The sequence below is a fragment of the Ctenopharyngodon idella genome, chromosome 21, assembly GCF_019924925.1.
Source record: "Ctenopharyngodon idella isolate HZGC_01 chromosome 21, HZGC01, whole genome shotgun sequence".
Lineage (NCBI taxonomy): Eukaryota > Metazoa > Chordata > Actinopteri > Cypriniformes > Xenocyprididae > Ctenopharyngodon > Ctenopharyngodon idella.
The window spans coordinates 17,636,698-17,650,641 of NC_067240.1; the positions used below are offsets into that span (position 1 = coordinate 17,636,698).

At 42.1% G+C, this 13,944-nt stretch overlaps 1 protein-coding gene across 9 annotated transcripts in view; it reads right to left on the reverse strand.

Annotated features, from left to right (window-relative positions):
* Positions 1–9,943: 9,943 nt before the first annotated feature.
* The window catches only part of nrg2a (neuregulin 2a), a 102,685-nt gene continuing 98,684 nt past the window's right edge, over positions 9,944–13,944 (reverse strand). For all 9 annotated transcript variants that reach the window (XM_051876887.1, XM_051876888.1, XM_051876889.1 and 6 more), the window contains one exon: positions 9,944–13,332. In XM_051876887.1, coding sequence (XP_051732847.1) covers positions 12,681–13,332 — 652 coding nt within the window. In that variant the 3' untranslated portion in view covers positions 9,944–12,680. The remainder of the gene's footprint in view (positions 13,333–13,944) is intronic.

A 13,944-nucleotide genomic window follows, 5' to 3' on the forward strand; every position in this document is an offset into this window, starting at 1 on the left:
CTGACATGTATTTAAAAAAATCATAATGAATTTAAATTCAGAAATTAAAGCATGCTTATCAAATAACAAATAAATCTGAATGCAGTATATTTTTGAATAACAAAAACAAGAATCATGTGATTGACCCAGACCGTCCTCTCCCCAGAACCTTTAGCCAATAGGAGTGGACAGGAGGAAATGATGTGTGTGGTCTTTGTGTTAAACTTTTTGGGAGACGCCTGACTCTTCACATGCACTGAGCTGTGTCTTGTTATTCTGAGTTCGGGTTAGAAAGAAGTTGGTAGGTCCGGTTCACAGATTTTGTTGACCTCTGTCTGTTTTGGAGGCATCATGCCTGTGCCTGTTGCAACATTCAGTTTAGATACCTTGCCAGATGACGGAGTATTTATTTTCTTGTGGACTATTTCCTCATTTTATGTAATTGGATGTTTTCTTCATTTCTTTTTGCACATCAAGTCTGGTCACGTTAACTTTCCAGTTCTGGATCGATAGTATCAAGTTTTCAGGTTTTGAAAGCCTTGTGTAACTCATGGAAATATTTACACATCCACATAGTAGTGGTGCAGATTACATGCAAATGTAGTAGGATCTTGTGTTCATAGAGAAAAAGTTCAAAGCAGCCAAAGCAGGTTTGCTGGTCTTAGCTGGCCTGGTTATGCTGGTCTATTTTATGGTTTTAGAGGGCTTCTGGACACCAGCCATATGCATCCAGCCACCATTTACATATGCTTCAGTAGGGATGTGCGATATGATGATATATCATTACCACAAATTAAAATGTCTATCATTAGAGATTTTGCTATATCGTATATATCATAGTATGTAAATATATTGCACTATTGACACTTCAGAGTGATGAAATGCATGAATGAGAATATAAAGAGCGGGACGTGCTTGATGTTAAAAGAGTTAAGCGCAATATGTCCTGAAAAGGAACTCGGTGCAGCGCTCATGCTGACTGGCACACTTCCAAAGTGCGCGCATGAAACCTGCCTCTCTCAGAAGGCGATCGCGAATTAGAGACGTGCTCGATGTTAAAGTGTATTAAGCACAATAAGTAGGGGTGGGCGATATATTGGTAGACACGATTAGCCGGTAGAAATTTGTTAGCTGGTAGAGATTTTGGACGATCGTCTATGTCGCGTGAGGTTGCTATGCTGCACGGTCACGAAAGCTTGCAATTTGCATGAGAGTTTAAGCATTGTTTTAAAAAAGTGGTTTTAAACCGTTTAAGTGCATTAGCAGCGAAGGACAACTCATTTCAGCATATGCACCCGCTCTCTGGGAGACTGCTTCATGAAGCTTCGAAACGTTACAAATTTTTTGTTTCGAATCAGTGGTTCGGAGTGCGTATTAAACTTCCAAAGTCACATGATTTTAGTAAACGAGGCTTCGTTACATCATAAGTGTTTCGGAATTTCAATGGTTCACCACTGGGAGGCGTGACTTTGGCAGTTTGATACGCTTTCCGAACCACTGATTCGAAACACAACAGTGGCATGCACAGACCTCTGCGAGGGCGTTCTCCCGCGGTAGAAGTCGCGTTCCGGGGGGGGAGAAATAGGAACGCGGGGGCACCGCAATGCAAACGCAAAGGGCACTTTCACTTTCGCGATCAAAGGGGCAGGGGCTTGTGAACGCCGCTGAAACACAAGATTTGTAAAGCTTCGAAGCTTCATGAAGCAGTGTTTTGCAATCGCCCATCACTAGATATTGTTGAATAAAGTCATTATTTTGTTTTTTTGGCGCACAAAAAGTATTCTCGTCGCTTCATAACATTAAGGTTAAACCAGTGTAGTCACATGAACTGTTTTAAATATGTCTTTAGTAGCTTTCTAGGCATTGAAAGTGTTAATTGTCTTGCTGCCAATGCAGGCCTCACTGAGCCATCAGATTTTATGAAAAATATCTTAATTTGTATTCCGAAGATGAACGAAGGTCTTACGGGTGTGGAACGACATAAGGGTGAGAAATTAATGACAGAATTTTTATTTTTGGGTGAACTAACCCTTTCAGTGGCCTTTTAATTATATAATTATCTGCAAGTACACTTTTTTTTTTTTTTTTTTCAAAATCTTAAAATTAACTTTTAAATTTTAGGTACACTACAAATGCACATTCAATATAAGTGCACTTCTTTTTTTTACAAGGGCATTTAGACCAGCATAAACCAGGGAAGACCTGAAAACCAACTTAAACTGGATTAAGCTGTTTTTTTTCTTTGAGCAGTGACATTTGTTTTACTAGCAGATTGATCATAAATGTTTGTATATGCACATGTAGCAAAGCACTTTAATGTACTGATGGAAAAGTTTCATTGTTTTGATTACATTGTTTGATTTAATTTTAGGTTTCATTTGCTGTAATTTAACAGCCTCTTGCAACCGGACATATATATTCTGCTAAACTATAATGACATTGTAGTGTTAATTCAATTTGTTCTTGTTATAAAGCCATAAATGAAATCTAAGCACATTCCTCAACTATACATCATAATTTGTAGGGATGCACAGATACCATTTTTTAAGGACCGAGTATGAGTACCGATACTGGTACTCGCCCATACCGATGCCTACACATCTATTAATTTCTCTCTCTCTCTCTCTCTCTCTTTTTGGTGATGTTGCAGTTTTCCAAGCACAACACAGTGAGACTAATGAATGTAGGACAGTTTCTTTATTATTATTCTAATGAAAAAAGTAATAATTTTTATGTGCTTGTCACAAACTTAAAGAACAGAAATTTCACAGTGTCCAATAACCTTCAAAGGGCATAATTACCAATATATATAACTGTTGTTATATAAAAAGAAATTTACAAACAAATTACAAACAATACAACACATACTATAGAGATACAAATTAAATAAACTTGTTTTTCAGATACAGTAGGTTTATTTGCCATGTATACATTTATTTAACCTCTTTTGTTGTTTTATTAACATTAATGACAAATATAGGCTACGGTCCCTTTAAGACTGAATCCATGGATACTGACACATATCCTGTTTTCACCCAAATGTTTACGTCGACTTAAGCCATAACCGACTGTATTTACGAGAGATACTCCACACGATGGACATTTTGACAACTATGTGTGAATTTGACCATTCAGGCGTGAGGAGAACTGATCGCACGCTGTCTGAGATAACTGGGATCGTGCGCGAGAAAGAGAGAGCGCTTCTGGTCTGTGTCATTCAGCGCGATTCCGCCTATCCCACCTTCACTAATCGATAACGAATTGCGATTGAAAGCATGCAGTTCGCAATGTGTGGGTTGTCATCATTAATTTTGAAGTATTTCCACACCTCTGAGGCTGACATTGTTTCTGCTGCTGCTGCCGGTGTCTCTGTGCGTGGAAAATTCTGTCAGTTACGTCACGTGAGGTATCGGTCTTTGGTATCGGGGGAATTTTTACGAGTACGAGTACAAGTACACGAGCTTGGTATCGGCCCGATACCGATACTGGTACCGGTATCGGTGCATCCCTAGTAATTTGTATTATGAAGTAAATTTTCCAATTAATGCGTCTGAAAAGTTTTGATGCCATATCCGAAATTAATGAGATCATCCTTTGGCTATCCAGCGTTTGGCAATCAGTAGATGGGAACAGACAATGATGCCAAATCATCTGGGAGGCGATTAGCACATTTTGAAGGTGAGGCAACATTTGGAGAGTTTATGACCCAAACGCCTCTCATATCAGGTTATCATCTAGAGACTAATATTCACTTTTCCACACCTTCATCTTAAAATCAGAGCTCACCAGAGAGGAGAAAAACTACAACAGCCGCTCCAAACATGCACAGGATGTTCTTTCACTCCTTTGAATGGTTAGACATCATATGAAATCTTCCCTTGTAGTGGAGGAACCATGTCTCTGACTTAAATAAAACTCAGAGGCAGACCATTTATCACCATGATTTATACTTTTATCCTGATGTGAACAACTAAAGAATGGAGCCTATGGCAACAGCAGTCTATTTCAGTGATTCACTGCCCATTCAGTTAGTGAGAAACGTTCCCAAGGACATATAACCAGATTTTCAATGTTGTTGCTTCCATGACGGAGGAAAGACAGATATGTATAAAATTTGAGAACTGCCTTTGGCTCCAGAAACAAGGTGATGTATGTCCTCCAGTCAATATACATCATTCGGTTTTTCCAGTGTTCACTTACCCAGAATGCACTAAAACCAAACACTCTCATGACAATTCGTATAAGATTTGGTGCATTAGTAGGAATACGAAAATGTTTTCGTATGATTTGCTCATGCCATGTTGAGGATTGGGTTTAGGTGTGGACCTACAGTCCATGGTGATGTTTTATCTACAAGTCATTTTCATTCAGATCAAATGAATTCATATGAAATTGCACCAAAAAAAGCACTAGCTTGACCATTTTAGTCAGATTGGAGACCAGCGACCACCTCAAAGCCTGTTCTCGCCAAGAAATACGTTTGTCAAGAAAATTTAGTGCTATATCCACATTTGATTAGTCTGTTCAGATCAATAATAAGATAAAAAGTATTAAAAAAAAGTAAAGACGGCTGTAGTTTTACCAAGTCATAGTTTTATATAATGGCACCGGCTCTGGGCATGTGACCAAAAGCGCAAATCTTATCGGTTGGCCAGTTTTCTTCGCAGTGCAATGGAAAAGCGTTATTGACATCACGTGAATGTTTGTATTGATTGGAGCAGACACAGGCACAGATTAAAATCAAAATGTTTATCATGCAGAATTTTCCTGACAAAGATTCGTGTGTGAACAGGCCACAAATGCTCAAGAACTTTGGACATCAGGTGCCAAAATCATCTGAATCGCAGCATTCATGGAAAAATCCTTTGCAAGTCTGTAACATATCACTTTCTTGAAGCTTGCCAAATACTAGATGCATTGAGCTTTTAAATTCAGCTATTTTATCATTAGAAAAACTAGAGGTGTCTGAAGCAAAATCTAGATTACATTCAGTTTTTTTTACATTGTAGTCCCAAGACATTAGCAGCATGAACTAAGCAATACTTGACTGCTCCCAGTAACTACAGTGGTCCACATACCTGTATATGACGGTTAGAGATAACATACTCAGCCTGTTTTACTGCATTTGCCGTGTAGAATCAGGCAAGTAATTACCTCTTAAAGTTGTAAGCGTGAAACTTAAAACAGGTAGGCCGCAGCCCACCTACAATTAAGTTACCATGGACTGGTGCATTCAAGTTTACTTGGCAGTTACTCAACAATATAGTGAGGCATATGTTTCATGTTTAGGCATGTCAGGATTGACCAGAGAGAGCAGAAACACATAAAAACTGAGAGCTGATCAGGGTCATTGAGGGGAAGTGTTGGCGATGATGGGTCCCAGATGAATGTCTTGGAAATGTCTTACAAGACACAAAGAATCGCCTCTTCGACACTGAAACTCAGATGTTTGCAGCTGGAGGTGCAAGCTGTTGTGAGAGCTCTGTCCTTGTTCCTCAGCCTCCTCCGTCTGTCCGTGCCGTAATGCCACAGGTTATAATAATCCATAAAGCACGTTGTTTCACTGTAGTCATCTATAGACATGGGCAATGTGAACATATATAAAATTTCTCCTCTAGAGGACTTTAATTCCTCTAGCCTATGTTAAACAAAACCCACAAAAACTGTAACTTTACCTATAAATGCTAAACATGGTTGTATGCCTTTATCCACCTTATTTTTCAATGCAAATTTCCTGTGAATGTGCGAGACTTCCAATTCATTAGCTGCTATAGGGCGGAGCATCTGCTAAAACACAGTGCTGGACCATCATTACCTCAAAGTCTTTCTCCTTCAAGCTCCTTCGAATACAACTCTCACCTTTGATCTATGCCTTCAACAGAGGTGGAAAAACTGGAAAGAGAGAAAACTCTTTACATGTGTTCGCGCCCATAACCGCTGAACATCTGAACACAAACAATGATCAAATGCACATTGACGGATCTTCTTCCGTCTGTTCTCCAAAATATAATCAAATGTATATTTCTGCAGGCGTGTGTAAACTGATTAACTTTTAGTCTACGCAAAGGGGTAAATTTTCAAGAGGAACAGGTCGCCTGCGCTGCCATTGCGCAATAGGCTACCCACAAATTACAGCGGGACGGCGGGTGTTCATTTCATACTCTCTGATCAATGGTAGCTTATTTAGTGAATAAATTAAGATATATGTCCCAAAAAAAAAAACGGTAAAGAAATGCTATATCCTTTGTTATCGTGGTGTAATAATCTGCTTGGTTGTAAAATGTAGGCTATTGGCTGTATGAATAGAAATCAAATGAAATCGATACCTGTGGAATTGTTCACAGACAGCATACGCAGTTCAACTAATAAAGATCTTCATCACTGGCAAACAATAGGACGCATTTGCAGATTTGCTTTTAATTGACTGTAGGTCCACTGCCACTTCATCCAACACTCCGAGTGAGAACCCGCTTCAGACGATTCATTGCATGCAGGGAACTGAACAAATCATTCAAACTGATTCGCGAACCAGTTTAGACAGTTTTGCCAACTTGTTTGATCAAGTCTTTGAACAGAATTGACTCAAAAGAGTGATTCATTTGTGAATGGGGCATCATTCATGAAAAAAAGAGAGCGCGCTTGGAATAACCTACACATTTCTTAACATGTACAATATTGCATTAAAATAAAGTAACGAGAGGAACGTCGCCCAACGTAGTGAAGTACAGATTTTTCAATAGAAATGTACTCAAAGTAAAAGTACCCACATTTAAATCTACTCTAAAAAGTACAAATTTTCAAAAAAAAACCCAAAAAAACTCAAGTAAATGTAACGAAGTAAATGTACTTCGTTACTACCCACCTCTGGCCTTCAAGAGGATGACACTCTTTTTCGCTAATCACCTTCAGCGTTCCGGTAATGAGAAAGAAGGCCCTAAAGGAATGTAACACGTGTGGGGAACCTATTCACCTCACGCCAGCTCAACGCCCACTTGTGCAGCGACCCCTAGAGTCTCTTACACTCTCTTACACTGAGGACAGTCTTCATCCCTCCGACGGAACCTATGAGTGAATCTCATTTGGCACCTCGGAAGACAATTCAATGTCCACAATGACCTCGGAGAAAGATGGGGCCCCCCAGAGACCGACACCTTTTTTCCCTGCATGATGAGATCTCTCGGTCATGGCGCATCCCACATTCTGAGAAGAACTTCTCTTCTCTTAACCATCCACGGAGCCAAGCGCTAAGGCTTGCCAAGCTGCTGCCTATCAAGGAAGCCATTGCGACCCACCTCTGCCCTTCAGCCCGGGGCTGGAATTCCAAAGCATTGCTTCCTTCCAAGCCATGCTAGACTACGGCCAACTTAGCAGAGAAGGCTTTTGTCGTGGAAGGACAGGCAGCTTCCACCCTACAGTGGTGATGCTGCAAGTGTTCCAGGCCAAGCTGCTTAAGAAGATGGACGAGGAAGGCCCGGACCTGGAGGTATTCAGGAAGTTATGTTTGGCGACAGACTTGGCTGTCTGTGCTGAAAAGAGGAAGGCCCAAGCTGTGGGCTGCAGCATGGAAAGCATAGTGATTTTGAACTGCCACTTGTGGCTCACTCTCACAGAGATGAAAAACGGCTCTGTTAGATGCCCCTGTGAGTCCCCAAGGTCTCTTTGGTGATGCCGTGGGCACGTTTTCAGAGAACTTCTTGGAAGCTCAAAAGCAGTCCAAGGCCATGAGCTACTTCCTGCCCAGACACGCTGGAGCTGCTCAGCTCAGCCATCCACCTAGCACCCGTCTCAGCGGTATGACAGGCACACTACCACTGCTTCCTCAGCTCTTTGGAAAGAGCCTGAGCCAGTGGTGAGACCCAAGATATAGAGGCGATTCCTTAAGCAGATGGGACCACAACCCAGCAAGCCTCTGGCAGAGTCCCTGCTGCATTCCTGACAGGTGTATGTAGCATGAGGAGAAAGACGCTACCCACTGCGAGCAATGAGCAGGTGTTTGGGAAGGTGGCATGTCAGAGTGGCTGTTCATCTGTCTCCCTGCATGTTACTGGCAACAGCCCCGAGTGTTTGAATGTTATGTAATTGCCTGTAATAAACACTACAATAAAAACAAAACTAAACATGCATCAATATCAGAGCTCTTTTCCTCCTCTCACTGTTCACGGAATACGTGGTGCACTCTGCCAGTTGTGTCACTTTGGGTGGTAAGTATGATAGAAAAAGTCTATACGCTTCATCTTGCATGCAGACCACCCGGCTTTGCCGGTTTGGTGATGTCAGCAGTATCAGACCAGATGGCACCAGTGCTCTGGACATAGATCCATTTGTTTCTTGCCAAGCAGGCAGCAGAGGTAGTACCCCCCAAAGCTAAAGGAGAGCGGGTTTTACAGTCAATATTTTCTGGTCCTGAAAAAAGATGGCAGGTTGCATCCGATTCTGGATTTGAGACTGTCAAACAATGTGCTGTCAAATCTTTTTTTCAAGATGACAGGGACCCAGGGACTGTTTTGTGTCAGTGGGTCTAAAGGATGCTTATTTTTATATACAGATAGCCCCTCACCACAGGCTCTTCCTGAGATTCGCTTTTAAAGGCATGGCTTTTTAGTTCAAAGTCCTACCCTTCAGGTTAGCTTAGGCACCTTCCAATTTCACAAAGTGTGTGAATGCAGCGTTATCCCACTTCCCACTTCACTTGAGTGGCATTCGCAATCTAAACTTGGATGACTGGTTAATCATTCTCAGGATGTGCTTCTCAGTCACAAATGCAGACTTCTCGACCACCTCAGGTGTTTGAGGCTCAACCCCAAGAACCATTTCGTTCTTGGGAATAGACTTGGACTCTCATTCAATGCGAGCATGCCTGTCTCAAAAGCGCATGCGGGTGATGACCAGGGCCCTCGCGATGATCAAGCTGGGGAGGTCCTTGCCTCTGAAGCATTTTCAGCAATCGTTGGGGTTGATGGCAGCAGCTGCAGCTGTTTGTCACCTGGGCCTTCTATATATGAGAGCCCTTCAGCTGTGGCTGAAAGCCTGTGTGCCACGCAGCGAGTGGTGGACCTGCTGGATGCACATTTTGGTGACTCACACCTGCGTGAGTACTTTAGCCCCCTGGTTCGACAGTGGGATATGTGACCGCAGAGCCTCGATGGGCAAAATGGTAGGAAGGTTGGTGGTCACAACGGATGCATTGTCAACCGGCTGAGGAGCCCTGTGTGATGGCAGACCAACCTTTGGCACATGGACAAGTGTGCAGAAGTCATGGCATATAAACCACTTAGAGCTCTGCGCTTTTTTTTTCTCCCATATATTTGGAGTGCCACTTTCTCATCCGTATGGACAACACGACGGTAGTGGTGTATATCAACGGCCAAAGTGGCGTCTGATCTCGCACGCTGCAGAGGCTGGCCGAGCATCTCCTCTTATGGGCCGAGTCAAATCTTCTCTCCATCAAGGCAGTCTGTGTCCCCCGGTTGCCTAAATTGCAGGGCGGACATGCTGTCCAGGAAGGGTGTAGTCCATGGAGAGTGGCGGCTGCATCCCCAGATGGTACAGCTAATTTGGAGCCTGTACAGGGAGGCGGAGATAGATTTGTTTGCATCAGAAGAGAACACGCATTGCCTGCTGTTCTTTTCCCGAACGCGCTCCCCCCTGGGGATGCGGTGTTGAGCCAGGTGTGTCGCAAAGGGTGATGAATACTATAGCAGAGGCTAGGGTCCCTTCTACTAGGTGCCTGTATGCTCATAAAATGGAAGGTGTTTGTGGACTAGATGTATAATGAGGACCCAGTGACTTGCCCTGTGTCAGTCATTTTATCGTTTCTGCAGGACGCTTGGATAGCGAGCGCTCGCCTTCTGCACTTAAGGTGTATGTGGCTGGTATTGCATCATTTCATGCTCAGGTATACGGGAGGCATAATTTAGTGACAGGCAGGATGACTCTGAACAGACGAGACAGACAACAGGTCAGATATGGGCATGTGCCAAAATGATACCAAGAAAGGTTTATTTTCTCATATGAACAGGTGTTTTCATTTTATTTTTACAATCTATGACAGCCGCGTGTGTTTGTCTCACTTTTTAAAATCCTCTAGCATTTTCCAAGAATGGAAATGGTGGGGCAAAAGATTCCTTTATTGCTGAATGTTAAAAAAAAAAAAAACACTTCCACTGACTTGAGGAAAACAAATCATCTGCTGCTTGTACCATGCACCCATCTAACCTTGACCACAAGGACATGCAGAGGTGAGGAGGTGTTTAGACGTTTCAAGCGGGGGGAAACGAAAAAATAGAAATAAACTGGCAAGACATTACCGTCAAGAGGTTGAGTAGAGATATCACATTAAACTAACCAGAGCACTGTCTTTTTGGCATTTCTCAAACATACAAATAAGACCCAAAATGTAAGGAAGAAAGGTAGGGGATCTAAAGTATTTCTGCTCAAACTTCAAACAAAACATCCCTTCATTTAAAAAAAAAAAAAAAAAGATATTTCGTTGTGCTGTCATAATACAGCATTAAACCCCTTTTATTAGGATTTAACTTGTATATTATTGTTTTTTTTTTTTTTTTTTTTTTTTCACCAAAATAATCACAACTCATCTCCTTTATGGAAGAAGTGCACGGAAAACATATTTAGCACATATCTGTCTAGTTCTAATCTTCCTCCATTATTTGGTGTCGATTTTCTGTGCCTAACCCAATGGAGTTCATCTACCTCAACACTATTATTCTTTACATCTTCTCAACAAGGTGGAAATCTGATGCTGACTGTGGACACTCTTTGTAGAAGGTGAAGAATTAAAAAAAAACAGCTGATTTTAGTACACTTCATCTCAGGCTTATTGACACTGACTAGTTGTTAATGTAGGAGCGTTTCCATCCAAACAGAGTTAGTCAGTGCAGCTGTTTCTAGTTTGCTTTGGGCCCAATGAGTGCTTTAAAATGGAGTCGTATATGAAAAGTAATGATAAAATAATAATTACAATGACCTGCACTATTTGGTGTCTTAGAGTAACTGTGAATATATTAAATAATTATGAAATACATGGACCTAATGAAAAAAATGACCTGAAGTTAAAAAAAAAAAAAAACGGTGAACAAACAGCCTCCACATTAAACACTAAAAATGAAACGCATTAGAACGCAAGTAGAATATAAAGTTTGCATATTTTGGCATTTTAATGACCCCTAATAATTTTCACAGCTATTTGTCTTGTCATTTGAGACTGTGTTTGTGTGTGTACATTATTGTGTATCCTGCACAGAAACTTTTCAGGGCCGTTCACACAGGACACATTCTAATATTAAAAACAGTTAAAAGCTGCACAGAATTAAACCGAAGTCTCATAACTCAACCCATTGTTGCGAAATGTAAATAAGTTCATCCCATCCTCAAATTAATCTATATATATTATATCTATATAAATTGCAATTTTGTTTCTTTATGCATCATATTTCAAGTGTTGGGCATTTATGATCACACTTCGGAAATATAAAGTAGGAATATCCCACATCTGATGTCAAATGGAATGCATCAAACAAAGCAAAAATTAAAAAAACAGCACAAGAATGTGTCCCGTGTGAACAGCCCCTTTACTCTTGCTGTCCCAAAGTACCAGGACCAAACGATGGAGTGGATGCATCCATCAGCCTGGTGTCAGTCTCTCTTCAGTCCTGCGCTAGAGGAAGATGTGGAGTGGAATGAAGTCCTGAGACGCTGTGAGGCCTTCCATTCCTCCCGTCTATCTCTCCCGCTGGCCACTCTAACCGGATGGATGTGCTGATAATGAGGGCGACTCGACTGAGTGACGGGAAAGTGGGCTGAGTGGGAGAGACTATATGTTCTTTATTTCTTTGTTATCTGTCAAAAGCTATTAGCACTGACAGCCCGGCCCACGGCCCCCTCACATTTAACCCACAATCTCCTTTGGAAAAAGAAGGCTCCCGTGTGACAAACCTTACCCTGTAGGGATGCAAAGCAAGTCAAGGCAGTGCATCTGTAAGACGACATCAGGTGCCCACATGCGTAACTCTAGACAACAGCAGCATATTTCTCAGAGCCACAGTCATTTCGAGGCCTCTCGCGTTTGGTCATTCACATTCACACGCTCACACACACACACTACTTTTTTTCCGAACCCCAGATTACATTTGTCATTGATTTCCTGTTGGCAAAGCAACATGATCATAAAACATCTCTGTGGATCAAATTCATGTAAACATACACCTTATGTTAGAGTGGTTTATATTGCATGACGGTGGAGGGGGGATGTCACAGTTCAAATGAGGGTCAGCTCCCAAAAAACACAACCTTGAAAGGAAAGGAAAGAAAAAAAGGCCAAAAAGAGACAACAAAAGAGTAAACGAGTATAAAAAATGAGGCGTCCGTATAAGAAAGGCTACAAAAAACTCCACTGGCCCTCTGGCATCAGCATACAGCAAAAGGCACCACAATATTACTCTATTTTTTTTTTTTAAGTTGTGAAAAAATTGGCACATCTTTTTTATGCTGTAAATCAAAATGTACATATAAATAGAGTTTTCCCTATAAAAAAAGTCTTTGCTGTTAACTAGTAGACAACTTTTGCTAAAATGAAAATAAATATTTCATTTGTTTATAATATCTGTCAGTTATATAAAATAAAAATATTTCTTATAGGTGCATGTCTATAGTAGATCGGTTTTTGTGGATAGGTGGTGGTCTCTCTAGTGGGGTGCATTGTCCAGTTTGGAGCGCGAGTGCGTCAGTCTGGTCTGTGTGTTGGCACGAGGCCCGTGCCGCCCGCTCTGGGCGTGAGAAGTCCGCGTGTCGGGCACGGGCCTGTAGAGGGCGGAGGGCTCGGCGGCGTTCATGTTCTGCATACTGAGGAATGGCGTGCTCTCACCTTCCTCCTCTTCCGAATCACTGTCCGACAGGCAGCTGCGCGAGCCCAAGTCTCGGGACGGTTGGTAGCCACGTGGCGCTACGTGGCCATTGAGTCTGGACCTGCGCCAACGCCGACTGCTTCTCTTTGGTTGCTCCATCGAGGAGAGGTACTCCTGGGTGCTTTCGTACTCTTCCTCGTGAGCCAGCCGGTAGGGGCTGGAGGGAAGGCTGCCCGTGCTGTCTCGCAGGTAGCTGCCGCGCTGCTGCTGCCGGTAGGGCTCGTGGCCCCGCGCCTCGTGCAGCGGCACCTGGTAGCGTCGCAGCAGCGGCTGGTCCTCCTCCGGCGGGTAGGGAGCGTGTGCGGCGGGGGGCAGAGACATGGCGTGGCTGGCGTTGGGAGACGTGATCTGGAAGGTAGGCACCTGCGGGGGCAGTGAGTAATGGAAGTCCACGGGAGACAGGCGAGCTGGCGTGGTCAGCGCTGACACGTACCTGTGGTGAGAGAAGGACAGGGAGAGAGAGAGAGAGACAGAGAGAGGAAGAAGAGCAGGAGAAAAGAAGGTTGTGTGGAACAGATATGCACATTAGTCAAACGTTTTAAGTACAGATAAATGTGAAGGGACCCACCACCGAGATAAAAGCTGCATTCAGGGGTTCTCAACCTTTTACAGTTCTGACATTCACCCAAACAGAATTAAACTTTAGGATCTCGCGAATGGCAAATCACGTTCTTAAGACTAAATGCCTTTTCCCTGGGCATTTCTTCTCTGCTGTCCATCCAAGTTGGATCTATAAATAATATACTGGATACTACCATTCAAAAGTTTGAAATCTCTAAGATATATTTTTATTTATTTTTTTTTTAAAGAAGTGGTCTTATGGTCACCAAGGCTGCATTTATTTGATAAAAAAATACAATAAAATAGTAATATTATTACAATTTAATATTTTACTTTTAATATTTTAAAATGTAATTTATTCCTGTGATGTCAAAGCTGAATTTTCAGCATCATTACTCCAGTCTTCAGTGTCACATGATCCTTCAGAAATCATTCTAATATGCTGATTTGCTGCTAAAGAAACATTTCTTATTATTAATGTTGA